We start from the raw sequence: 27,963 nt of genomic DNA, 5'->3' as shown, positions 1-27,963 counted from the left end.
ATTAACATAAATGTAGCGGACGGTGACTTTCCTTTCGCGTTCGTCGGTCAAAATGGCGAGCTCCAGGTGCATAGCGGCTTTAAACAAGGCTTCAAGTAACGCCTTTCAGTTCCTTAAATACCGAGGTAATCGAAAAATACCAAACTTTATTTGTTTTCTGTGGTATTAAACACATATTGTATAAATTTTTTCGTTCCGCGAGATATCCTTCTTATCGGGGAGATGGCTTGGCCTTCTCAGGGGGGCCTAAACTTCATTTCAAGTAATTCATTAACTTTAGAATTTAATTTATTTTTCAGAACGGAATGCATATAGGTGCCTGTCAACGACACCCGTAATGAACAGGGTGCATACGAAATACGAAGTTAAGGATGGAGTTGCCATTATCAAACTTGATTCGCCGGGGCAAAAGGTTAGCATTGAGTGAAGGGGTATTTTTTGCCGTGATTTTCTAGTATGTGCCGATACCATCAGCGCAGTTACACATTCATCGGTTCTGTAATGTCAATGAGTATTATTTTATTTAAATGTCATGGATAAATTTATTGATGTGGCTAACGATAATTAAGTTCATTTTATCTCGTAATTATCTATGGCACTGGTGGGAACTTAGTTATATTTTTTCAATATTTACACCTTGCCCTTTAGTGCGGCCAAAACATATGGCACTGCTTCAAGTTCATTTTCAATCCAAAAATAGACCACGTCGGCGTTGTCCATCATGCCAGCATTGCAAAAAATAGTTGGATGTTTGACATTTGAATTAACTTCCTTAGAATAATGAGAAATAAAATTTCTAGTAATAAACTATTGACGTATTTGTACTTGTCATTCTGTATTTCTAATCCTTAATTGCTGTGGTAAAATCTTCCTTTGAAATTAATTCGTCTACGATGGACAATGTTCAAGTTTTGCATATAAGAAAATCTAATTCTTGGCAGTTTTCTTATTTATTCGTATATATTTGAATTAAAAAGTCGCTCTTCATAAAAATACAAATCGTTCTCAGTAATTAACGAAGCGTGCTAGTTAATAAATTAGTAATACAGCCGTAAATTTATAGTCGGCTTGGGGTTAAACTTGGTGGCTGCAAACCCTTTCAAGTAAGTTTAAACTTGTTACGTTTTTTTATAGATAGTAGAGTTTTATGTATTATCATAGTGTTTAATTTTTGTTACTTTACTTTCACATATTAGTTGCTCTACAATTGTTTAGAATTGGTCAGGTAGTGTCCTATCCTAATACTTGATGTTAGAATGTTACACAGCCCCTATCACCAATGCTGACGGTGCATTTCCCCCATTAACTTGAACTTTTGTGGGCAAATACTGAATTAGCATGTTGAAAATCTACCAACTTTTCATTTATCCAAATGTTCTTCAATGGTGAAGCTTGTACCATAAATCTTCTATATCAGAGGTCTTTCACTGCCTGGTTGGCAGTTGGGGTGTTTCCCTGGACCTCCTGCAATACCAGGAAAAGTTAGGTCCCAATATCCTGTTTGGTAAAGTGCTTGGCTGCTGACAGAAGGATACCATTTTAAAATCCCAGGTTGAAGCCTTCTGACACACCTAACATAAATCCTTAGGGTGCAAGGTTGCCTAGGAAAAGGAAAATCTTTCCTGAATGTGTGGAATTCATATGCCCTTGGCTTAGTCTGGAATGAGCTATTTCTTCACCTTTCAAAACTGACCTTCAGGTTGAATCATTGAGTGGGTAACCGACAATTTGATCTATTTTACCTTTCTTATTCATCATATTCCTTAAAAAATTTTAACTTCCAATCCCCTAAGTTATTCATTGGAGCTCAAAGACCTCTGCTTCCTCTTTGGTGTGGATGATTGATTTTTATTCAGTACCCTAATACATACTCTGTTCCTTAAGTAAGCTTCCATTGTCACTATTTCCATGATCTAGTTTCATTTGCATTCCTGCCTACTGGCATTCACTTCATAATCAAGTGTAGGCAATCATTGCTCTCTATTCCACTGTAAATCGTTTCACATTAAATGGTTTCTCTGCAGTCTAGCTACAAATATATTGAATTTAAAACAGGATACATAAAAAAGAGAACTCATATATATTATGCAAACTTGATAGGTAGGTTCAAACCCCCAAATTCCTGTGATTAAGTGACTTTTCTAATTATGAATTCCTTAGAAAATACATGCTTACATTTGATCTTTGTGAGAAAATCTGGTGTCTTTATTTTGATTTGGAACCATAGCTAACACAATAGATACATTTGTTTATGATGCATACTCTGTGAAATGGTTGAAAAATATCCATGAAAATTTTGGTCATTTGCTTGCAGATGAATACCTTGAAGAAAGAAGTGATGGAGGAAATGGAGGAAATAGTTAACGAGCTTGAAAACAATGCCAGTGTTGTAGCTGCTGTGCTAATATCAGGAAAACCTGGGTCATTTATTGCTGGAGCTGATATCAAAATGCTTGAAGCATGCAAAACCAAGGAAGAGGTTTCTCAAATATCTAAGGATGGCCAGAAGATTCTAGCCAGGATTGAAAATTCAAGAAAGCCTCTTGTTGCTGCGATAATGGGTCCATGTTTAGGAGGTGGATTGGAGGTATGTTTAGATCTTTTAATGCTATCTGCTGCTTGTGGAGGACTTTTCTTGTGCATATGAAGTTCGAGTGGTGCTCAGGGGGTAAACTACTGGGTGGTAACAGGTCAGAGAAAAGTCGGGGGATTTGAGTCGGGCGATGTAAATATGGGACAGCCAGGGAATATCCTCTATGAAAATGAGTAACATTTGTTCTTTGATTTGGTAATCAAAAGAACCTCTGTGCTTAACACTGGCTAAGGACTTGCTTCTTTGGTATGAGAAATGCTGAAAATTTTTTATTAAACTACAGTTTCTTTGTGAGTTCATTATAAAAACTGTTGTTTTAAGTTAAAACTGGGCAACTTAATTCAGTTTTATTTGACTGAAATTAAGTGTAGAAATTACAGTTTTTCTATGTTCATTGTAAAAAGGATACATATATATTTTTGAGAAGTACATATTTTGTAAAAGAATTTTGTATTTTATTGCCACTCCTATTAAATATTCATATTTTATTATAATTTGATTTTTAAATTTAACTTATAAAAAATAGTCATGGAAAGGAGAGTGAGAAAAGATGGGGGAAAATTAAACATTTTTGTGATGGAACAATCTTTGGGGAAATTGCATTTAGAAATGTTGTGACAACCCTGAACTACTACTGCTACCTATTATGCGGCTCTTTTCTATTGATAATCTTTCTTTCAGGAATATCATTAGCTTGACAAATATCTACATATTTGTTCTTTTAGCTCATCGATTATCATTAGTAGGCATTAATTCTCTAGTTACCTTATGATTGGAAATTGCTGTTAGAACTTCACGTCAGAATGATAGGCAATTTTTTTTTCACTAGTTATTGAATCTCGCTTTAATCACAATGATTTTTTTGAAATGGTCACGTATGTATTAATACTTAGAAGAAGTGGATCTTTTAATGACTTAATTTTGAGCTTTCAGATGAAGAATTGTACTCAATGACATGTTGGTAAATAATTTTTTAATTCGTTCAATACCATGGGATTATGAAGGGTTTGTGGCTTAGCATGGCAAAATTGCTTTTAACTGAAATGAAGACATTTATGATAAAAGTTCAGTCAATATAAACATTTTTGTAAAGTTTCATTTCTTTATTTGAAAATGATTAACTGTTGGTAATAGGTATAATATAAAAATCTACTGAATGTTTATTTATACTTTCAGGTAGCCTTAGCCTGTCACTATCGTATTGCTGTTAAGGATGCTAAGACAGGTCTTGGTTTGCCCGAGGTAATGCTCGGCCTGTTGCCTGGTGGTGGTGGGACTGTGCGATTGCCTAAGGTAACTTCCATTCCCAATGCTCTCGACATGGCATTAACTGGCAAAACAATACGTGCCGATCGTGCAAAGAAGATGGGCATTGTGCATCAGCTAGTTGATCCTATTGGTCCCGGTTTGATGCCTGCTGGTGAAAGGTTAGTCGCAGTTTTATAGGTTCTGGTTCTCCTTATGTTGAGCATGGTCATTTTAAAGCAAAGGAAATTTTCTTTACTGATTTCTTATCTGCATTAATGTCAATCTTATGAATTATTATTGAAACCCAATTAGTAGTGATATGGAACTCTGATTTACCATTCAAATGGGATGTTTCAAGCAAGGAAAATCTAGAAATTTTAAATCCCTCTGCTAAATCTCGAAAATGTGGGAGAAAATTGGTAGCTGTTAGGGATAAATTGAATTAACCATAGTTGGGTGGCTATCAACTCATGATTTTCAATCTGGGTATTTCTGATTGAAATTATGCTCCCTCAGGTGTGCTAAGGTGCACTGTATTTTAACCAGCTTAATTTTTTCAATTCATCAAGTGTATAGTTAAAAATTCAGTCGAAGAAATGAAGTCAAGAACTTCAACCTATGTATGCTATTTAAGGTCATTGCTGTGTATGTTTGATGATGGCCCATATTTACTCAAATACTGGCCTAAGAAAGTGAGTGAAGTGAATTTTTGAGAGTAATCAATTGCCTGCATGGTGGTAATGCATACAATCCATAGCACAAGAATACAATCTCCCTATTACAAAAACAAAGTTCAAATGTTTGGGTCCTTTGGACTTAGTAAAATCAAAATCAATTGTTGAAACATCCATGATAATAGTATTCTGTTGTTCAGTATTTTTCTATGCTAATTTTCCAGGACATTGCAGTATTTAGAAGAAGTTGCTGTGCAGGCCGCCAAAGACATTGCTAAGGGAGTTATCAAGACTGAGAAAAAGAAGGGCTTAATGGAGCGTCTAATGGACTTTGCATTTAAGTATGATTTTGTCAAAGACCAGGTCTTCACCAAAGCCAAAGGCCAAGTCATGAAGATGACTGGAGGGCTTTATCCTGCTCCTCTCAAGGTATTATTTGCATTTAGTGATCTTTATTTTGCCCCATCATGCATGCAAATGCAAAATTAGTGAGAGTCAATAGGGGGTAGCCACTGAATAATAGATTTTAATGGATAAAAGTGAAATTAGCTTTTATAAGGGATATTATTTTAGTGGTATTAAAGTTGGCTTAATGGAATCTTTAGATATAAGGGGTCCAAAGCTGGCTAGTAAATGTAGTAGGAAAGGGGAGGGTTTGCAAAACTCCCATGTGGAAAATCGGAATAAAGTAGGCTATTTGGTGTATTCTAGTGGCTTGGAAATCCATAGGTTCTATTCCCAGTGCAGAGGAATTTTTTCTTGGCAATTAATGTAAAGTAGTCATTGTTACAAAAAAGAACAGCCACATTTGATAGCATAAATCTTGGGTATTGCAAGAAGACTCAGTGGCATAGCCAGGGGGTGGGGTCCGGACCCCCCCAGAAATATAAAAGCACAATTAATTTTCTCCATGAAAAATAACAAAATATGGGAAAATCATGAATTTACAAAATATTTTTTTAACGAATAAAGTTTTTTCAATTATGACAAGCGTTTAAATTAGTTAAAAACCCTCTACTGAGTACCCTGTTTTTCAAAAATGTTCCCCCCTGATTTTGGACCCCCCCTGAACGAAATTCCTGGCTATGCCACTAAGAAGACTGGTGAAAGATCAGTTATGTAGTGTAGTTTGATGTGATTAGGAAAGAGAGTCTCTGTCAGTACATCAGTGGAGGTTTTTAAGTAGGTATTCATCATCTTTTCTAGAATCATCAAAATGGCAAAGTTTCTCACTCTACGCTGAAGGTGTCCTTCAGCCAGGATGAAAATCATTTGCTATTGCTGGATACTCTCAGATAAGCAGGTGAAAAATCTCTTCAAGATGTTATTATGGAAGGAACCTAAAAACATGCTCAGTGCATGGGATGCAGTGGAAACTCATGCAAGAAACTTAAGGCCTGTTTATAGAAAAAATTAGCTATAAATTTAAATTCAGCCCATATTTAGGGTTTTTAGGGTAATTAGGATTTAGGGGTGAGGGGTGGCTCGGGTGTGCGTTCCAAGATTAAAAGTTCACAGAAGCGAAAAACCGGATATTTGTGATATATTTATTTATTGTTCCGTTGGTCAAGGAAATTTGACATAGAACATGGTCATGAAAACATAAAAATATACACTTTACACAATATAGACACATATTATATTTCAAGATACTCTAATCATAGCATTAAGGCCGTTTTACACGGTACACGGAATTGTGCAGTCTGACGTACGTGTGAAGGCGCAATCAAAATTGCGCCGTGTAAAGTGGTGAATTGCTAGAACACATGCGAGAATGCGTGGATGCGAGACGGCAAAATAGCCCGTTCTAATTTCGTTCATGCATTCGCGCAATTCCACGCCATTTTAGAAATTAATGCAGCTCTAGCCTGCGCAATTCCGTGTACCGTGTAAAACTGCCTTTAGAGTTGGTCACAAAAGTATTCATTAACACAGTAGTAAACTTAATTGAGCAACATTTTCTTTAATTGACATTTGAATGTGTGGGGAGATATAATTAACTTAATTGATTGGGGCAATTTATTGTATATAAGGGAAGCAGAGTGAAGCGGTCCATGTTGAGCAGCAGTCAGGTTATAACTGTGCAGATGAATGTGGTTCTTGGAGCGAGTGGAGTTGTAATAACGAAGTACATAAGAGCATTGCTTTTAGGAATCATCCCAAAAAAACATACCTTGCCAAAATTGCTTGTCTCTTCAATCTCCTGTACCTGTAGTCGCCCTGTAGAATAGCTTCAGAGTCATGTGTGTGATATATGTGATTAAATTATGCACTAATATCATAAATCCTTGATATGCGAACAAAATGCATTCTGAGACCTTATTCGTAAGTTGATTACCTACCAAGGCATCAAAAAGTGTAGTTACCCTGCAGAATGCAACGCCGCATTACAATTTTGCATTAACTCACGGTTGTGATGAGCTGACCTTGCTGCATGGGTGATTTGGATGGAGCCCTAAAAGTGCTGTTTGCGGGAAGGGAGAACGGGCAAAATGCTGAATAGTTACAGATTTCACAAGGGATTTAATGGACACATTGTTCAGACTGTGCCCAAAGTGCGTGTTCCTTTATGCCACACCACGTCACATCGGCCAACTCCAACGGTGCCAAATGTGAAATTTTGGGTGCGCTTCAATTTTTTGAATGTTCGTATATCTGAAAGTTTGTAAATCAAATGTTCGTTAGAAGAGAACAGACTGTTTGTAATGTATGAGTGTTAATGAGTGGGTTACCATGTTTCCAGAGGAATGAAGCGTAGTATATGATGTTGTGTGGATACTGAATTATCTCCTACTGAAGGAAGAACCATAATTGATGCTCTTGGGAAGAGTGCACGAGAACTTAAATGTAGTGTAATGATTATGATGTAGCGTAGTGTATATCCATTTAAACGCCATTGCTTATTGGTGGAACTTTGTAATAAAGTTAATTTTATAACCATCGGAACCGGGACTTAGGTTTGTAATTTTGTTATAACCAAAATTTCGTTAATATGTTTCTTTTACTATTGATTGGATTAGCCTTTTTGTCGTGGCCCATGATTTGCTTTGTAAAAACGAAAATTTCATATTAACGTTGTTTGTGTTATTGAGAGGTTTCTGTATTATTTAACCAGGTTCTGTGCTAATTTTCCTGTGAACACCAATGTTGACATATGGATACTGGAATCTCATGCTCCCTAGGGATAATTCATTGCTTATTTCTTCTATAAATCGGCCTGTAAAATTATGGTGGCAGGTTCTGTGTGTTTGAGAGGGTAGATGTGCTACCCCCTCCCCACGCTCACTATTATGTAGCTAATCTTCAGCTTCATTTGATTCTGACACCTGTACCTAACCTCATAACTACAGCCAAAAATTAAAATTCTTTTCATGGACTTGCACTTGTTACAGAGGAGAGAGCAATGGGTTGGGATTGTTTTAGAAGTTCATGTACTGGGTTATAAGAATAGGGCAACAACCGTGACTGTTGCATTATGTGCATCTTTTGAAAGTTTATTTTTTTATTGGCAGTTATGTAAATGACAGTGCTGACTTAGTTTTTCTATGCAAAAGATGTTACAGTTAAAGTACTCCAAACTCTGCAGTTAGTGTAACCATCAGAAATGAGTATGAAATATTGATCTTAGGAGGTCCTGAAGATAGTCTTACTTCAAAAGCTAGGTCATCTGTACAAAGTTATTTTGTGTTGAGAAACAAAGTCGGTTTACCTTGCCATTTATTTTCTTGATGAATTGGTTCCATGAAGTGATGCCAGACTGTCAGTTTTGTATTCTGAATTCTGAATTAAAACTCATGGAGTCCTACTTAACAAACCGCTCGCAATGTGTTCAAGTGAATAATTCACTGTCTGCCCCTATTAACGTAACACATGGTGTACCACAAGGATCAGTCCTCGGTCCTCTTTTATTTTTAATTTTGATTAATGATCTCCCACACCATCTTCCTTGCACGTCAGTCTTATATGCTGACGACACTACTCTCATACATGATCTAAATGACCCCACCTATCCTTCGGATGTTATCCTTTCAGTGGCCGAAGAATGGTTCTCAGCAAACAGGCTTGCCCTTAACACAAATAAAACCCAACAAATGGTGTTCTCCTTAAGCCCTACTCTGTACCACACTAGAAATTTAAAGCTACTGGGCTTTGACCTTGATTGCAGACTAACATGGGATTGTCATACATCCTCTACAACTGCTAAGTTATCAAAAGCCATATTCCTCCTTAGAAAACTGAAAACACTCATTCCTGCCGAACATCTTCGAGCAGTTTACTTTGCCATTTTTCACTGCCACCTCTCCTATGGCATTGAGGTTTGGGGCCATTCTTCCTCATCTAAAGAGTTATTCATTCTACAGAAAAGAGCCATTAGGATTATTACCAATTCTAACGTAAGGGAACACTGCAAACCACTATTCAGGCAGCAAGGGATTATGACATTGTACGGTCTATATATATTTAAATGTTTAATAAATGTGAAAGTGAATATTGACAGCCATAAAACTGGTGCTGATGTCCACCATTACAACACAAGGCTCAAACATAATCTGTTACAGCCCCACTGTAGGCTGTCAACTACAAAAAATTCTTTTGACCATGTTAAACTTTGCATGTTCAACCACTTACCTCAAGAGGCAAGAAATTATACTTTAAGAAAGTTTAAAGGTGTTCTTCACTCGTGGATAGTGACTCAAGCTTTTTATTCACTCAATGAATTTCTGGAGAGCAATACTCTAAATTGTATATTCTAGATTTAGTTTTTCTTTGACGAAGACTATTACATTGTATTATGTTTAATGTTGAATAAATTATGATTATGATAATTTTGGAAGCTAACTAAGTTTTTATTTTAATGGGATTGACTTGTGGAACTGGCTCCTTTATGATAATCCTTTGGCTGCTCAATAGGTTATCATTCAGTTCTACAGTGAACAAACTATGTTCCCTCTCTCTTTTTTACACCCTCCTAGATATTGTATGGCCTTGCTATTATCTCACATGAACATTTTTTCTTTATTTTACTCTTTATTTTATTCTTTCTTTATTTTACTCTCTCCTTCTACAGATTCTTGAAGTCATAAGGGCTGGAATTGATAAGGGGGAAGCAGCTGGCTATGAGGCGGAGAGGGAAGGATTTGGTGAATTGGCTATGACTCCTCAAAGCCGTGGTCTCATCGGTTTATTCCATGGACAGACTGAATGTAAGAAGAACAGATTTGGACAACCTCAAACTCAGGTCAAGTAAGTCATTTAACATTTTCTATATCTCATTTAGCAACTGCTATGTCTCGGACATTATCTGAAATGTTAAGATGATTTTTTGATAAACATACTTTGGCATGTTATTATATCAATAGGTTTTTCATTACCTTGGGAGATCTTTTATCTTGCCTTAATTTAAGAGCCTCATTCTTCAGTTCAAAACTAGAACATTAATGTGCTAGAATGACAAGCCTGAAGAATTATCTCAGCTACTATTAGACTTATCTGAGCCACCCTCCATTGGTTGTAAGAATTACATGCCAAAATACTTATGTGTCAATTGGTTACTATTGGTGTTTCTCATACTGCATTTTACGTACTTATTACAATATTATAGGTGTTTTCATAAGCATATAGGGTTTTGAGGATAACTACAATTTTTTGAATTTTGAATGTAAATGTACAGATAAAATATTTGAATAAACCACATTGTATATCTTTTAGATGCAGTCATCAATTCAATTTTTCAGGGGGTGGAGGTCAGGTGTAACCCATCTGTGGGTTGTGCTATAGCAAACATTGTAAAACTGAAGCATCACGTTACATAAATTTCTTTTTAGTTTTATTGATAGGTGTTACTTGATACTATAGTATATTTGGAATTAGGTAGGAATGTTCCAGCGTAGTAACTATTACTTGAAATTTTCACCGGAAATCATGTAGGTTTTTGTATCTTAGGTTCATGTGAGATTTAGATTACATTATGTTTTCCTTACTAATTCAAAGGAACATTGCTGTACTGGGTGCTGGTCTCATGGGAGCAGGTATTGTGCAAGTTTCCATCGACAAGGGTTATAATGTTATAATGAAGGACACAACAATGGCTGGCTTAGCTCGAGGGCAGAATCAAATTCAAACTGGTTTGGATAAGGCTGTCAAGCGGAAGAGGATGTCCAGGTAATTTTTTTCTTTGCTAGTTGTCCCTGCATCATAGTCATTTTTGAAACGATAGTGTTGCAAAAAGTTTTTGGTTTGTATGCTGAAGTTTTGGTCTTTTTCTTTAGCTTTGAGCGCGATCGTCACTTGTCACATCTAGACAGTACTTTGGCATATGATGGTTTTGAGAAATGTGACATGGTGATTGAAGCAGTATTTGAGGATTTGGGGATTAAGCACAAAGTTATACAAGAGGTTGAAAAATACATTCCACCCCACTGTGTTTTTGCATCTAACACAAGTGCCTTGCCTATCACTGAAATTGCTAAAGGTAGCAAAAGGCCTGACAAGGTATGTGTGTGTGAAATGACCAGTATACTGTAGAAATACTTCAATGGTTGCTTGCCACTTTTTATGAAATGGTGAATTATTATTTTTAAGGGTTTAAATAGCATTCCCTCAATATATTTAATTTGGCATCATCTTCAATTGTATTCTTTGCTGGAATAAATATGAATTTTTTGCGTTTATTTCATCATCAAATAAAAAATAGGGTATCAACTCCAGCCAAAGAATGAATTAAATTGACTTTGAAAATTCTGAAGTGAAACTTGTGACTGTATTCTTTAGCAATCCATTGACTGAAAAACAAAATTTTAATGAGATTTTGCTCAATATTTCTTGAATATGTAATGTTTTTATGTAATCACTCATGTGGCTATCCTTGTAGAATTACTCTTACAGTTTAATAAATTTTTTAAATACTTGAAATACTTTTTTCTCAAATGGTAGAGTGTGTATACTGGGAAAGTGGTATTGATAACCTGAATATGCCCTTTTTGGGTAATATCATTATGTAAGAGACAAAAAACTTAAAACTCAGTGAAAATTTTCAATGCACTAAATCACTGCAAAACTCGTTCAGAAAGAGTTGTTTTTATGTAACAAATGTCAGGGTGTATGGTACCTTTTTTTAGCCGTAATTGCTGCTTAGATAATGCAAATTAATCAACTTAACCATCCGTAATTGTGGAAATATTTGTTTATTACAGGTTGTTGGAATGCATTACTTCTCCCCAGTTGACCGAATGCAACTCTTAGAGATCATCACCCATGACAAGACATCTCAAGATACAGCAGCATCTGCTGTTGCTGTTGGTCTCAAACAAGGCAAAGTTGTGATCACTGTCAAGGATGGTCCCGGATTTTACACCACCAGAATTCTAGCTGCCATGATGGCTGAAGTTATTAGGTTACTTCAGGTAGCTAACAACTTCAGTTTTTTTTTTATACTTTTCTATTATATGTTGTAGTTTTTCCTTACCTAAATGGATTAAACCGAATAATTAGAATATTCTCATATCATACTTTTGTTTTAGAAATTATGGTGTCAAGCGAATTCAAAACCTTTCAAATTTTAATGCAGCGTTGTTAGTATCATATCTTTTTCATGAATGTTGCAAATAACTTGCCTCTTGCTGCTGGAATGTGTTGGCGATTCATTGGAAAAACCAGGTGGTGGGATGATAAGTCATCAAATGCGTAAAGAATGGAATTCTGGATATAATTTTCCTTTTAAGTCCTGGCAAGGGAAGAGAGATGGATTTTACTTCACTAGTTCAGTGCAATGTGTTCAAGAGAGGATATTTCACCTTCTTATTGTGGTAGTTCAGTTTCTAATGCTAATTGATCTTGCATTGAATTTATAATAACTCTTGACCTGTTTCGAGCCATTTTTGCTCTTTCTTTTTCAAGTGTGTGACATTTCTTATATACAGTGGAACCTCGTTAAAGCGAGTACGGGCTATAGCGACACCCCCGCTATTACGAGAGATAGCCGATGCACCGTCAATTGACCCTATAATAAGCGTGTTAAAAAATTCGTTTTTACGAGACCCTTTCGGTGTTGGCTCTCGCCATAGCGAGGGTTTCACCGCCGGAAGACTTTCATGAAGACTCCTTAACCTCTGTAATTGCTGGCGATCTGTTAGAAATGAAGTTAATGGAGTGCTCAGTCTCAAATTTATGTGGTAAACTGTCGTTCGATAAATATAATGATGACGAAACAATGTTTGCATGACTTTTATTCAGTGCGGCGCTTATAAATTGTTTGAATAGTTAGTCGTTATTTGAGTAAGGAAATTTAGTGATGCAAAAAAACATCGCCTTTCGTCTGGATTTATGTTTACGTTTATCGGATAGATGATTATCTGTCGCCGCACCACTCCTGTTCCTGTATATCTGTTCGTAACAGGTATATTGGCTATTATTTGCTCCACCTCCGGTAAAGCGACAATTCGCTATAGCGAGTGTTTATTAGTGCACCGTGGGGTGTCGTTATATCGAGGTTGCACTGTATCTGGGTGCGGATTATCTGTGCATCAGTCCCACATTCCTTCATTGCTTTCCGAAATACTTTATTTATCCAAGAATCGTATGTGATAGTGTGACACAAGGGACAAGTTAGGCTAACAAAGGGATCAACATATTTGAAAGCATACTAAAAATTAACCATTCACAAAATTGATTCAAAATGGATTCATAGTGCAGAAATTTTCAGAGAATTCTTGGAGACTGTAAAAACATGTTTAACTCTAACCATTGAAACATCTCTAACTAGGTTTCTTAATTGATCTCAACAATTTCTTAAAGGTGCAGGGTGATTTTGGTTTACTTGATTTTAGTCTGAGTGATGGAATATCAATGTTAGCAGAGTTTGTATGATGTCGAATTTTTTTTTTTATTTTTAGGAAGGACAGGGCCCTAAAGAGTTGGACAAGCTGACAAAAACCTTTGGCTTCCCTGTGGGTGCAGCTACATTGGCTGATGAAGTAGGAATTGATGTTGCTGCTCACATTGCTGATCATTTGGGATCTTCCTTTGGAGATCGATTCGGTGGAGGTGACCCAGCAGTACTTAAGGATATGGTAGCCAATGGTTTCCTGGGTAACTATTTTACACATCTTAATGAGTTGTTTATTTCACTTTCCACAGTAAAATCATAAACTAGAGGGCAAGCCAGGGGAAATGTTTAATATTCATTGATGAATTAATATTTTTTTTCTAATTCATAAAAATTGAATAGAGTCTAGCTAATATTATACAGTAGTCTCTCGTCATTACGAAGTTGACGGGACTGAAAAAATCGGAGGTTTGTAATGAGGAAGTACGTATGAACGTTTCTTTTAGGAATATTTAATTCATTTAGCTATGCTAGCATCGAGAAGTGTGGTTATCCAGCAGAATGCAACACTGCATTACAATTGTGTGTGAACTCACTATTGTGATGAACTGATCTGGCTGGGCTCGTGACGCAGACGGAGCCGAAAAAAATCTGTCCGCAGGAAGGAAAAACAGGCAAAATGCTGAACAGTTCCTGACTTCACATCCCATTAAGTGATACTTTATTCAGATGATGCCCAAAGTGGGAGTTCCTTTATGCTTCACCGCGCCAACTCGAAAAGTGCCGTATTTGAAATTTTGGGCACACTTGAATTTTTCGTGTATTCATATCTCTGAAAGTTCATTAATCGAATGTGTGTTGGACGAGGACTAATTGTACGTCCTATTTAGGTGCGGTAATGAGTGGGTCAACATAATTCCACAGAAATGACTGTTATTATATGATGTTGTGTGTATACTGAAGTATCTCCTACTGAAGAAAGAACCACAATTGACGGTCTTGCGCACATTGCATGAGGAGAACTTATGCGTAGTGCAATGGTTGTAAAGTAACGTTAAGTAGATCTACCTAAATTCAGTTGCTTATTTGTGGAACTTTGTAATAAAGTTCTTTTTGTAGCCAGCAGGACTGGAACTGAGGTTCGTAATTTCATAATAATGAAAATTTCGTAATAATGTTTATTTTACCATAGATTGGATAGGCTGTTTCATTGGGACAAACGATTTGCTTCATAATAAGGTTGTTCGTAATAACGAGAATATACTGTAATTTGCAAAGGCATTTCACAATTTAAATTAACCCCATGAAAGAACTGCTTTGCTGTCTGAGGGGTTGTCCTTATTGCAGAAACATTCATTAATTAAGTGTTTACAAGTCCCATTTGTATGTGGAGTTAAGTTAGCAAAGTTCATTCAGTTGCTGTATTTTTTGCTGTGTGTTCAATATGAAAATGAAATTATTTTCATCTCAGTTTGTCTTTCCACCCATGGTACAGAAGGTGCTTTGGTGGTATGCAGGTTGCCTTTGCTAATAATTTGTCAATTTGCATGCATCAAAAAAGGATAAATTTCTATAAATCGGTTATATATTTCGATTCCATGATGCTTGAAGTTAAAATCATTGTTAGTTATTGGTAGACACAGTAAGAAGTTATTTTGCTGTGAAATGAAGGCTCAAAGGAGAAATGTAGTGTTCCTGGGCTACTTGTCTCCCCGAAAGAAATATCATAGGTAGTTGCCCCAAGGGAAAAAAAATTGAAGACTCCAAAGCCCCCCTTGCCACGTGTCAGGTTCTACCGAGTTAAACCTTAAATTTGATGGACCTACTTTAAAATATGCACCTATCCTTTCTTATTTTAGGTCGCAAGTCAGGAAAAGGTTGTTATGTGTACGAGAAGGGTTCCAAGGATCGTCCAGTAAATGATGATGCCATTGAGTTAATGAAGAGGCATCATTTAGAGCCCAAGGGGTCTACAGAGCCTGGTGATCTGCAAATGAGAATGGTCTCCCGCTTTGTTAATGAGGCAGTGCTCTGTCTCCAGGAAGGAATCTTGGCCAATCCGGTGAGTATTTTTCTCTCTCTACTGTCTGATTGTCTGCTAGGCTTCAACAGAATGCTTACATAAATATCTTTTATTTTTCGTTACAGTTGGAGGGTGACATTGGTGCTGTGTTTGGACTTGGTTATCCCCCATTCACTGGAGGTCCTTTCAGGCACCTTGACAACTTTGGTGCTGATAAATTCGTGTCCAAGATGAGGGAATTTGAAGAGCACTATGGCTCCCCATTCACTCCATGTCAATTACTTCTTGACCATGCCAAAGATTCTTCAAAGAAATTTCACAAATAGGAAACTGAAGCAAGACTGTTAGGTCTGTGTTCCTTTTTGATTATGGGGACAATCCCTTGAAAATGCATGTGCCGATGATGAATAAATGGTTGGGAAAATTGGGTTTGGAAGCATTGGAATGTGTGGATATTTGGTGTTCCTGCTCCAATATGTGTCTGCCACTTGTATTATTATTTCCTGTGCAAAGTTGTACAATGGGGTACTAACTTTACTTCTTATGTCCATTTTTGTCTCACCGTATCAACTGTTGTAAATAGGAATTTGTAAATGTGAAGGCTCATTCAAAAACTTGTACTGGAATGAGGCAATTCCTTTTTTAAACACTTTCTCATTTTTTATCCATTTATGTTAGTTCTGTTTTATGTGCTTATCTGTGAATCAATCAAAGATATCAAATTTAATCTAAGATAGTGCATTTTTTAATTAAAACTTTGATAGATATCAGTATAAAACTTAAAATCATTGGAATATATGTTAGGCTTTTATGCATATTATATTCATTGTTTGGCTTTTTGAAATGAATAATTTGTTAATTGAACTTAATTTGTGATGGGAATCTGTCATTAGTCGACAAATCGTAAATAATTCATTGGTTCCTGAGGAACTGTTATCATCATGTTTCATTTGGCCTTAATTGTCATTTTGTTTGTTATTTTTTTGTTTTTTAATTAACTGTTTAATGATGCTTTGGAGGGACCCATTTTTAAGAACTGCCTAGAAATTTCCACTCGATCAAGTCTCTTTGAAGTTCAAGCACTTGCAAATACATTGTTATTTTCTGAATATGTACTGTTTCAACTGGATTTGTGACTATATTTTTTGAAAGAGCAATGCAAACTGGAATACTTAATTTGATGAGTCTTGGAGATGCTGTACAAATGAGCCTTTATGTAAATGGAAATTTTGACCAATCATCAATGCAATTTTACTGGCATTGTAGTTGTGCAATGCTTGTGATAAACCCTGACTGATATAAATTGCAAAGTTATGTATAGTAAATATATTTTATATAGTGATTTAAATGTGGTTTGCCTTGGAAAATTCCATCCTATTAAATATACTACATAGATTAGCGGAGTAACATTTGTGCCAGCTACGTGTATACAGGTGAAATGCAATTTCTCAGTACATAAATTAGGCCATGACTTCGTGGGATTAGTTGTTGAGATAGAACTTACAGGTTTAGGCTGGCAAATTTTTGACAGAAAAGAAGTGAAAACAGCCTCATATTTAAATAGCCAACGTAAACACTCGAATTCAAAATAATTTACATGAAAAAAGGTTGTGATCACGAAGTTCATAATATCTTTCTCTAGCATCAAGGTTGATTATTTTTCTCTAGCCTAGAGGTTGATTCTTCCCAATTCAACGAGAGAACTCCATCCAGGAGAATTAATTGCTTCACTCAATGACAGAAGCTGTTCCGGACAAATTAAGGGAGAGAAGTGAGGCACCTCTTTTTTCCTCGGGTTGAACTGAAACTCTAAAAAGAGAAAGTAAATCCTTTTTGATAGCATTTATACATATGTACTAGCAAAATTACCACTGGTAAAATGTTTAGCCTTAAACTTTAATAAACGATGACAATGGGTGCTTTCCATTCATGCGACTCACGCGTCGACTTGTGTCGACTCGCGGCATTTGTTTATAACTCTCCTATTCCTGTGCGTTACAGTTTGTTGACTTGTGTCACAACAGTCGGCGACACACACAGAATGGAACACGAAAACCGCGACGCAAGTCGACTCGTGTCAATGAATGGAAAGCACCCAATGCAGTCAGTTGTTCTCCAAGTGACTCCATTTGTAGTTATGGAGGCATCAGATATAATTTAACCTCATGATAAAGACTAATTTAACCAAAGAACCTGGATAGCGTAGTGGTCTGCGCAGTGGCCCGGAAAGCCAAAGGTCCGTGGTTCGATTCCCGGTCCAGGGGAATTTTTTCTCATGGCAATTCTTGTATAATTTAACCAATTTTAAATTTTTAGCTGACGTCATGCAATGTCCCCCAAGGTTGTTTATATTTCCATAGCCAACCTGGAACACTTTGCTTTTTTCTATTTATGCCTCTTATAAACCAAAGAAAGTTTCATACAGTCAATCCTGCAAAAGTAGGTAATAGCTGCACGTAGTCGAGATAATTTAAAGGTACACCATTGCTGGCTTTCCAATTTTCAATTTCCTCACAGACTGTCAGTTGTTGTAGTACACAGTTGAAGTAGCTTAAGTTCAAAAAATTGTTATGGTGATAAATAATTGTATGAAGACAATATGCATCAGCAGAAGGCTTGCTTTATTTTACCTCCGGTAGTTGAAGTAAAAGAATTGTTTTTGCTACATTATTCAACACTGAAAAAAAAGAGCCCCAAATAGTTGAATCTGTGGCTGGAGTCGACTATGGCGACTTAATACTTCTTTGTTTTCCTGCAAAATCCAACTTACCATTCAATTATTAGTGAGTCTCATTATTGGCAATAGAACTGACTTTTTCAAAGTAAAAATATCTATTCCTTGTCGCCATAATTAGAAAAATAAAGTTATATCCCTAACTGATGAATCAGCTATGAGAACTACACCAGTAGCCAAAAATAGAATAACTATATGCTACTGTGCTATTAGCTTTATCTCAGTTGACAGAATGATAAAAACTGGATAATTTATTTTTATAAAACTGTCCTGTGGTGGCAGCAAGCTGTTTAAGCGAGGCGGCCTGACCGTTGGGCTGGGAGGGACTTCAATGAACTGTAAGACTGTTTGGCTCGTTACCTATATTTATGCCTCGAGGCTCTTAAGTTTTATAAATTGGGACAATGCCAACATACATACAAGGTCAACAATATTATATTTCCATAACTGTTATACAGACAAAACAATCTGCTAAGGATTTTATTAACTTGCATAATGATTACACTGGATATTTCACATTTCTGAATATTAACTGTGGCTTCAATGATTAGGTGTCATATTCACGGAACTAATGGTCCATTAATCAGTAACAATGACTATGATGTTCTGGCGTATGTTCCACAAAGTTGCGCCTCTTGGAATCTCTTCTGTTTGTTAAAAATTTCAACGTAGCATGAATTGTGATAATGGAAAAAAACTTAGCATTGAAGCATTATTTTAGTGTAGAAAAATTCAATCTCTCTAGTCATAACTTATAATTCTACATCTTGATACGAGAGGCAATTGGAGGTTTCCATGAGTCATTGTGATTTGGAGAATAAACAAAATAGGAAAGTACTATAAAAAAATAAATGATAAAATCTAGCTTTCCAAAGGTTATTTAATGAAAGTTTTGATTTTCATTAGAAATACATGCACACGTACTTCATAAGGCAAAATAAACAGTCAACAGGATGGCTTGAGGCTTAGCCAGGAGGCCAACCCATCTGTCGGCCACCCATAACATGCAGGTGAAGGTGATAGACTGACTGACAGCCATCAGGTCCATCGTTTAGAACCATTCGGAATCCACCAGACAATCCATTCTCCTTGGCCAGCTTGCGGGCCACCAGCATCATGTGACCCAGGACCTGCAAGAAGGAAAGACTTCTTTTAGCTGGTGTAACAAGCAGGAAATATAACAAGTATGGAAGAAGATTGTAGTTATGTATTTCCTACTGGAGGCTGTTGGAAAATAAATTCAACAACCCATCACTTACAGATAAAATCTTTGAGATTTGATGATAGATTTCATAAAAGGAGATCAGTATTCTAATTTCCCTCGTGAACCTTCCCAAAAATAGGTTCTTTCTCAGGTAGATCATACGTGGCAAAGTGACAGACATATGAATACATATTTCATACGATTATAGCATGAAATATAAGTGAGCCACCTAACAATTCTATTTCTTTAAGAAAAAAATAACACTAGGAATAAGAATGTTGATGACAGTAGGCAACATATAACTGCGATACACAGAATACCTATGTTTCCTGCTTCTTTGGCCTTGTGGCTGCAATCAGTGGATAGACTCTGTTTCTCTAGTGCACAGAAGCTGTTTGGAAACAATGGATAAAAAACCCATTGAAGGAGGTTTGAGAAAGTCCACTAGAAAGTCAAGGTCTGTAATCGACAGTCTGCTTTTTTACATCCTTCACAATTATCGACAAACGTTTTCACTAATTGGATGAGAAAATCTCATATGCCTCATTGTTATGCTCTGACATTATCATTTTCAGTCATTGCCATTGATTGCAGAGGAGCTACTTGTGATACTATGAGGTACTGTTCATTCAAACAGAAAATTGCTATTTCTATCAATTTCAAAGAATTCAGAGGATAAAAGGGAAAAAGAAGTTTTGACAAAACAAAAATTTTTCATCATTCAGCCACTCACTCATAAACTTAAATGAAAATGCAAAAGTTGCCATCCACTTATCAATAGTTATTGATGCCATTTAAGTCCTAATCAATTAACTCACTGAGAGACAGTAACGGATACAGAAAAAACTCGAGGGGGGGGGGGGGGGGGGGGGGGGGCAGAAGATATCTTGAGCTACCTTTACTTTTATTGTGATGAAAAATAATCAAGTTAAGTATGTACAAATTTTAAGGAAGTTTTATTAAACCCATTGGTGCATAAATTTATTTTTGTCAAATATTCATTAAAAATTAATTATTCTGACTAATAAGGTTCATTTTAACTCATGTATTCCATTTAAAAAATTTTACAATCAATAGTTTAAATAATACAGCCCGTCCGACATATTGGATGCTATGCACAGGGAGCAGTAGTGTGTATTGTAGTGCATTATTCCTATGGAAATTTTACTAAAATTATTTAATAAATAAGTACACTAATCATGACAGTGATTTTCTATCGCACAGCAATAAGTAAGCATCATATCAGGTGGAAACATAATTTATTTTTATAATATATAATTTGACACTTTTGCATGATACTCACGGAAACATTTTGGATGAAGCCCAACGTAGCATTTACTACAAATGAATTTTGCTCACCGTTACACTTTACGCAACATCTTTCGGTAATAATAAATAATGGCTGGAGGTTTCTGGGCGATCAAATCTAACAGAATTAATGGGAAAAGAGAGATGTTTCCATCGGATAGATGATTTTCAAATTGTTTTTAGCATTATCAAGCCAAGTGACCAGCGAAACTTCAAAAGAGAATCTTTCTGTTCAGTTATTTTTCGATTAAGAAGCCACATATTTAGGCACACAAAAAAAATTGACTGATGTTAGCCACCATCATTTATTCTGGACCTATATGAATCAATAAACTGGTCCATTTGATCAATTCCACCCATTCCTAGGCCATGAGATAAGAAAACTGTTGGCTGAGGTATAGAAATCTTGCTTTTTTCTCCCTTGACCATCTTTTTGTAGCAACAACAAAAAATTTTCATAGTTTGTTGCAACAGTGAGGACACAGTAATCTCTTTTCACCTGACAAGTAGAGCAATATTACAACTTTTAAAGCAATAAGCACCTCTTCGTTACTTGATCATCATCGACTTTATCTCGAGAGGACAATTTTCTACTCTATTCTCCTCTATTTTACCACTTGTACTGATATTTAGGGAAGCAAGTAGCCTAATGAGTTTCACCGAAATTAAGTAATAATAAAAAAAACTCGTACCTCATATCTTTTGGTACAATAGCAGCACTTACATGGGGTACAACAACATCTGTGCTTAGACCGAATTGTCGAGGTTTGTGGGCATTTGTACTTGAAATGTGACCTTATAGCCAACAGTGGTACATTAGGCCCAATTTTCAAAACCAAAATGAATAGGCTTTCCATTTATACATTGTTTCGCCTAATGCTTCCCATAATAAGGTATCCTGCTCTCAACAATCGATTAGTCCTTTTCCAGGTCACAAAAAAATTCCAAGGCAGTATCAAGCATCGTCAAAAATAGTCTGATTTTGAACAGATGGTCACTTCCTTTTTTCTGTGAGCTGTCATTCAGGATTAAATGTCATAATTTAGTTTCAAACTGCTTACAGCAAATGCTTTCCAATAAATGTGAGGGGATACCATTCTATTTGAACCCTCCCCCTGCCCAATTTATGTTTTACGAATTAAACGAATGTTTCAGAAAATTAAAGTTATGATCTCAGCATTCAAAACATCATCATACCTCAGCCATCTCACTAGCTGAAGTCTATCTCGACCTCGTGTTTCCCAAAGAAAAACATGCCTTATTTACACCACACCTCTCCAAAGCCTATGAGGGAAGCTATGAAATTCTGTTAAGCCAGATGACATGGAGAATTATTTTATATTAATAAAAACACATTGCAGGGAAGTTTTCGGCAAACAGCCAGCATTGCCAGTCTTTTCGCATAGTTCAACAGCGGTGAATTGATTTACGTTAGAAATTCCAAAGTAATACACTTCGGAAAACACGGTAAAAGAAATTCATAGCACCAGCAAAGACGGTGGGGAGAGGCGGCGAACGATAGCTTCAGTCATTAGCACCGAGCAAAAGGAAATACTTCGGAAGAAATGGCCATAGCCCTAATTCATCGTAGTAAATATGTTCATACCTGCTCATCTCCATCCTCAGCCTTAGATAGCTGGGGGATAGGCTTTCGCGGAATTACCAGAAAGTGCACCGGGGCTTGGGCGTTGATATCATGGAACGCTACGCACTGCGACAAAGAAAGAATTAGCATCTTCGAATTGCAATATCACAACACACATAGCTCCGAATTATTTACCTGATCATCTTCGTATATAAAAGAGCATGGAATTTCTTTGCGTAATATCTTTCCGAATATAGTATCATTTTCCGGGACCGCAGCCCGGGCTTTCTCTACTTCATCACCCATATTCTAAAGCGTTTCGCAAAAACGGTAGATAACCGGCTGATCGGTGGTGCCCTCTTATCCATCATTAGTGGAGAAATGTTAATCATGTTAATATTCCTTTGAAAGCATTCGTTTTCAAACAGCTACATTTAAATGCTGGCAGCCTTAAATATTTCTACTTCTCAACGAGAAAGTAATAGTATTTTCATGAACCTCGTCGGGCAAGTTGGTCTTTTTATTTTTGGGTTTTTGGCCTGTTGCTAATGTCATGAAAAATTATCTTAGATTGTAACGGTATTTTAAATCCGCAGAAATAATTTATACTCTATTAACGTCGTCTTTGATGCTTTAGAATATGCTATGAAAGGATTGAAACGAATTAGTTTTTCAATACACTTTCAACTGCTTAATACTTGAATGTTTGCTGATGTTTGCTCTACTGATTTCTGCAGACAACTATCGATATTAAATCGAATTTTTCGACCTATCGCGAAAATAGAACGACTCCGGTAAATTTTCAACGTTGGCAATCCCGTATATTTGTTGCAGGACGGGGATTCGTTCACTTCCGGTTGATCGAAGCCGCGATCAAAATGGTAAGAAAAGAATTCCTATAAATCTATTTCATCCCCTATTGCTGATCTCTGGGAGGTCAATTTTTGGAGGTTATGTATTAATATGTTTGCGTTAATGATGCTGTGTAGCAAATTATCCCCGAACTGTCAATATATACTGATGATAACATGTCATCTTGCCATGCTGGCTGTGGAAGACTAATGTGATGTGAATTTTCCTCTTTAATTCTAGTCTCTCGTGATACCAGAGAAATTTCAGCATATTCTTCGAGTTCAAGGTACGAACATCGATGGAAAAAGAAAAGTTATGTTCGCCATGACTGCCATTAAGGGAGTTGGTCGTCGGTACGCAAACATAGTGCTGAAGAAAGCGGACATCAATTTAGATAAACGTGCTGGCGAATGCACGGACGAAGAGGTTGGTCATTCTATATTTCGTATGGATTGGTGTGTTTAGTACCATTATTTTCCCTTAATCAGCATAATTTATCCGCTCGCTAATGATGTATCCAATTTCTATTGATTTGGTCATGTGTGTTTGGGTTCATTACCCGTTTGGATTTTGATTCCTCATTTCTCATACTCAGGTGGAGAAGGTTATTACAATTATTTTGAATCCTCGTCAGTATAAAATCCCGGACTGGTTCCTGAATAGACAGAAGGATATCCAGGATGGAAAGTTTTCACAGGTATGTTCATAATTGGGCGATGCATTTGTATTACGTAATTCTTTGTTAATGTGTATAAGCAAAGACGTGTGGGTTGCTAAGCCTGATGACTTCCCCAGTTTAGAGGTCGTTCTAGTTACTTGGTCCTAGTGGCACAGTTTAAAGGCTCCTGGTACCTCAGTTACCACGGCTGCTGGTAGCCTGTGCTAAAGTAAATTTGACGAAATTGGCAAGTTTCTCCAAATTACATTGTTTGGTGAACGTCAGTTTTAGCTACAGTGGAAATATCACTAGTACGTTAATGTTTTATTGCTTTTTGTGAAATAAACACTTATGAATGCTCTAGACGGAGTTATGTCTATTCCTCGAAGTTCTGTTTTGTAATGCATTAACTAATATATATGATTTTGCCTTTAGTTGACCTCGAGTAACTTGGACAGTAAACTTCGTGATGATTTGGAGAGGCTAAAGAAGATCCGTGCCCATCGTGGATTGCGACACTACTGGGGGTGAGTTTCGCTCTATGAGCAATAAATACTTGTTGGTAGTCAGTCCTATCAATTCAGGAAGTTTGCAGTCCAGGTTAATTGTTGAGTTGCGCAGTTTAAAGGCTTGTGGTATTTCAATTACCACATCTGCTGGTAGCATGTGCTATAGTAAATTGGCAGAATGAGCAAGTTTTTCCAAATTATATTTGTTTGGTGAACGTCTCAGTCAGCTACAGTTTGAATTTGCTTATAAGTAAAGTCCGGATTGGCTGTTTTGAAATAATGTAATAGTATTGCTCGTAGTAGGTTTTCGCCTATGTTCTTAATCTTTTTTTTGTACTTTGGTTATAGTGGATGTAATGACAATAATACTATAAGAAAAATCCTTTTTTGTTTTTAATATGAATGGCAATAGGTGTAAAAGCATTGTGATGAGTGGGAAGTGTAGAACTCGAGTAGTATGGAATATTTCCTTAGATTCCAACCTTTTTCTTTTGCGGTGATAATCTTCACGCTTAAAATGCTCTCAAAGAGTTGGATCATTTATTTTATTTCATGTACTTTATGGAGCAACCTGAGCTTGAGAAGCAGCTGATTCTATCAGTTAGACAGTTGTTAAATAGATAGGCATTCAATTGCTGTTTTAATGGAGCATATCCTCTTATTCAACAGAGGAGATTATTAATCAACAGATTGGGCAAATGTTAAGGGATAGACTGTTATGTGGGTGACTGTATAGTTTTATCGAATCGCCATTTTTTGTCGGACCTTCACTGAAATTAGTATACACAACTTATTTCACATTCTAAACAATCCTAGGGGTGGGTGAAAGCGCCTCGAGTGCAAATAAAAATTTACTAATTCATTACTTTTCTTGGTGTCGGATGGGGAACTTATACGTTGCAGGAGCCATCATAGATGAGAAAAAACGATCGAAAACTAAACTTGCTAAGATAAACAAATTAGTTGGTATTAGAGGGTTTTGATATAATTTCGAGGGACGAATTAATGTTCTTAATACAAAAACCATGCCTCGACCCACACACATAATTTCACTAATCCAGTCTGTCGGAGTCAGTCGGCACATAAATTAGAAAAAAGCCGTGCCATAGGTGTGGCTTCCACCGTGCGCTACCCTACCCACCCCTCCGGTCCTACGATCGTACACTGAATAACCCATACATTAGCTCTGATTTTACAAAATGTAGAGAGGAAAATTAGCATACTTAACAAGACACATCATGCCCCGTCTATACCCAAACGCAAGTTTGTTTTCGATCGTCTTTTCTCATCTATGATGGCTCCTACAATGTATAAGTTACCCATCTGACGCCAAGATAAGTAATGGATTAGTAAATTTTTATTTGTACTCTAAGCGCATTCGCCCACCCCTAGGATTGTTTAAAATGTGAAATTTGTTATGTATACTAATTTTGGTGAAGATCCGACGAAAATTGGTGATTCGATAAAACTATACTGTTGCCGTTGTGTCTCCCAAATTAAGCCGTTGAAGCTATGATGTGAGCAACTGCTGGAAGTATTGTCATTTGGACCATTTTATGCTTATTCGTGTTCCACAGTTAATTTTTTTCGTTTCAGATTAAGTTGTTCAACTTTCTTATTAAGGTGTTCTTGAGGCTTCACTCCTCTCCCACTAATTCTCAATTCTAGTGGATTAAATGTTACTCTGGTGGAATACAATTAACAGAAAGCAGAACAATCTATCAAACCATAGGAAAACTGCTGAAAGAGCTGCCCTATGTGTATAATTCGCTTTGTCATCGAGATATCTCTGATAGAGACTGACTAGCCTCTGCTTTTCTATGAATAACACTTAGCACCATTATGTCAGTTTCGATGTAATATATAAAAGGTATGGGGGTCAAAGGAGGAAGTGTGATACATACAATGCAAAGTAGATGGCTAAGTTTAAGGCCGCAGTTCTGCATTCAGGGAAGATGGTCGTATAGAAGTTTCCTTTTTTTCAAACAGTTTTGCGGAAATGTTCTTGCTTGAAGTGCCAATTTTTTAAAAGCTTATGGGATAATGGGATTTAAAAAGAATTAAAAATGGTGTCTTACATTGATCTCTCTTCAAAAATTTTATGCCCTGTGCCTTTTAGTGTGGTGCCGTGTTTGTACATGTTTACGTTCTCTGATTGGTTAAGAAAGTGTTTTATTGCTTATGTAATGATTTTCATGAACCAGTAGTGTATTGTTCCAGCATATCCTACTTATAGTGCCAGGGGGCTGATCCATGGGCCCAGGGGGTGTGTGCTAAGGGCTGATCTTTCGGCTGTTTTTTTTTTTACACTTGCGATTTTTATTTTTTGGGTTTCATGTAGCTTTGGTATCAATTTTTAGGTATCTGTCATGCTTTAACATGCTCGTAAGTTTAGGGAGGAAATAAAAAAATAGTTTCTGCAAATGTGTATTAGGCTTTATGTAAATTTTTAAGTGCAAATTTACAAATTTGCAAAAAAAAGGCCTGGTATTCTTTAGCATACTGGGCAAAATAGGCTGGCACTAAAAGGGTTAAAAGTTAGGATATCCTTTTTTGATTACTGATTTAAAAGAAAACAAATCGGAAATAATTCATAATTTGCAATGATATTTAATATTGGCTAAACTTAATGAGGCAGATAGTTCAAAATCATGCCTGTTGGCCATCACTGATTTCTCTCATTGTCATATATTTGAAAGAACTACCTTGATGATTAATTATGATAGCTTTTGTTTAATGTCAGAATCTAGCGCGAGGAAAGTTATGTGCACCTGAAGTGCCAATAACTATGGAACCGAAGGACATAAAACTGAATTTTCTACTGAACTAAACTTTCATTTGAAATAAAATTCATATAAGCACATTTTAGCAGAATTTTCAAATGTGAAGTGACTGGCACTGACTTAAACAATAAAAATGAGCAATTATACAAAAAATATCATTTAAGGCCATATTTTTATTTTTGTTGCTAGTTCTTGAAGATAGTGCCACAAACTAAGAAATTAGATGAAGGTGATTTTTTTTCTAAAACGTCGTGTTAATGTCTGGTATGTTTTTGACTTAATTTTTTGATGCACTCTTTAGTTCTATGACTTCATGGTGCAAATATGAATATTCATTCTTCTAAATATGTAAATTAAGTAGTGCTTACCCGAATATTAGTTACAACCAGTAACTTAATGCAAGTTCATTGCTGTTTACTTCAATGACATCAAATTTATCTAAATTACCATATTTCATCTTAAGCAGTTATCTCTGAAATGCACTGGAATTGGATACTCATTATCCTTCACTGATCCATAATTTTAGATTTGTTGTCATGGGTGTGTGGTGATTAGAAGGTGAGGGTTAAGCATCCGTATGCTGGGGTTTAGGTAATGGTAATGTTTGCTGGGGTGCACTGCAGTCCTCCAATATTTACATTTTTTTATATTTTTCTGTGTATTTCTACTTTTCAATTTTTCCACAGGGGCTTATAGTTGTCAACTCAATGAGATTATATTTTTTTTATTGTGATTGCCAAATCCGTTTGAATGTGCTGAGTGCAGTGCACTAATTTCAATGCTCTTCATTTCAGCTTGAGGGTACGTGGACAGCACACCAAGACTACTGGACGCAGGGGACGAACTGTTGGTGTGTCGAAGAAGAAGTAAACCACTGCAAATTTATTCCTTTGTAATTTAAAACTACCTTCAATAAATCGAAGGGAAATAATTTTGTTTTCAATTTATTGTAAGAAGTTTCAACCCAT

The 27,963-nt window shown here is 36.3% G+C and overlaps 3 protein-coding genes across 3 annotated transcripts; 2 read left to right on the top strand and 1 right to left on the bottom strand.

Moving 5' to 3' along the window:
* Positions 1-8: 8 nt before the first annotated feature.
* LOC124165834 (trifunctional enzyme subunit alpha, mitochondrial) lies at positions 9-16,710 on the top strand. The gene is made up of 12 exons (XM_046543361.1): positions 9-125; positions 300-412; positions 2,315-2,587; positions 3,770-4,020; positions 4,740-4,944; positions 9,584-9,759; positions 10,507-10,677; positions 10,785-11,007; positions 11,709-11,918; positions 13,407-13,602; positions 15,199-15,401; positions 15,488-16,710. Exons 1-12 carry the CDS (start codon positions 53-55, stop codon positions 15,686-15,688), a joined length of 2,295 nt encoding a protein of 764 aa, XP_046399317.1. The 5' UTR covers positions 9-52; the 3' UTR covers positions 15,689-16,710.
* A 2,248-nt stretch (positions 16,711-18,958) lies between these two features.
* On the bottom strand, positions 18,959-22,584 carry LOC124165429 (adenosine 5'-monophosphoramidase HINT1). The gene is made up of 3 exons (XM_046542837.1): positions 22,389-22,584; positions 22,215-22,319; positions 18,959-19,226 (listed from the first exon to the last, which is right to left on the bottom strand). Exons 1-3 carry the CDS (start codon positions 22,497-22,499, stop codon positions 19,062-19,064), a joined length of 381 nt encoding a protein of 126 aa, XP_046398793.1. The 5' UTR covers positions 22,500-22,584; the 3' UTR covers positions 18,959-19,061.
* A 380-nt stretch (positions 22,585-22,964) lies between these two features.
* LOC124165428 (40S ribosomal protein S18) lies at positions 22,965-27,926 on the top strand. Its single transcript, XM_046542836.1, has 5 exons — positions 22,965-23,074; positions 23,286-23,471; positions 23,641-23,742; positions 24,139-24,230; positions 27,790-27,926. Exons 1-5 carry the CDS (start codon positions 23,072-23,074, stop codon positions 27,863-27,865), a joined length of 459 nt encoding a protein of 152 aa, XP_046398792.1. The 5' UTR covers positions 22,965-23,071; the 3' UTR covers positions 27,866-27,926.
* The last annotated feature ends 37 nt before the right edge of the window (positions 27,927-27,963 follow it).

The sequence above is a fragment of the Ischnura elegans genome, chromosome 9 (genome assembly GCF_921293095.1).
Source record: "Ischnura elegans chromosome 9, ioIscEleg1.1, whole genome shotgun sequence".
Taxonomy (NCBI): domain Eukaryota; kingdom Metazoa; phylum Arthropoda; class Insecta; order Odonata; family Coenagrionidae; genus Ischnura; species Ischnura elegans.
This window is presented reverse-complemented; position numbering and strand designations above follow the sequence as displayed.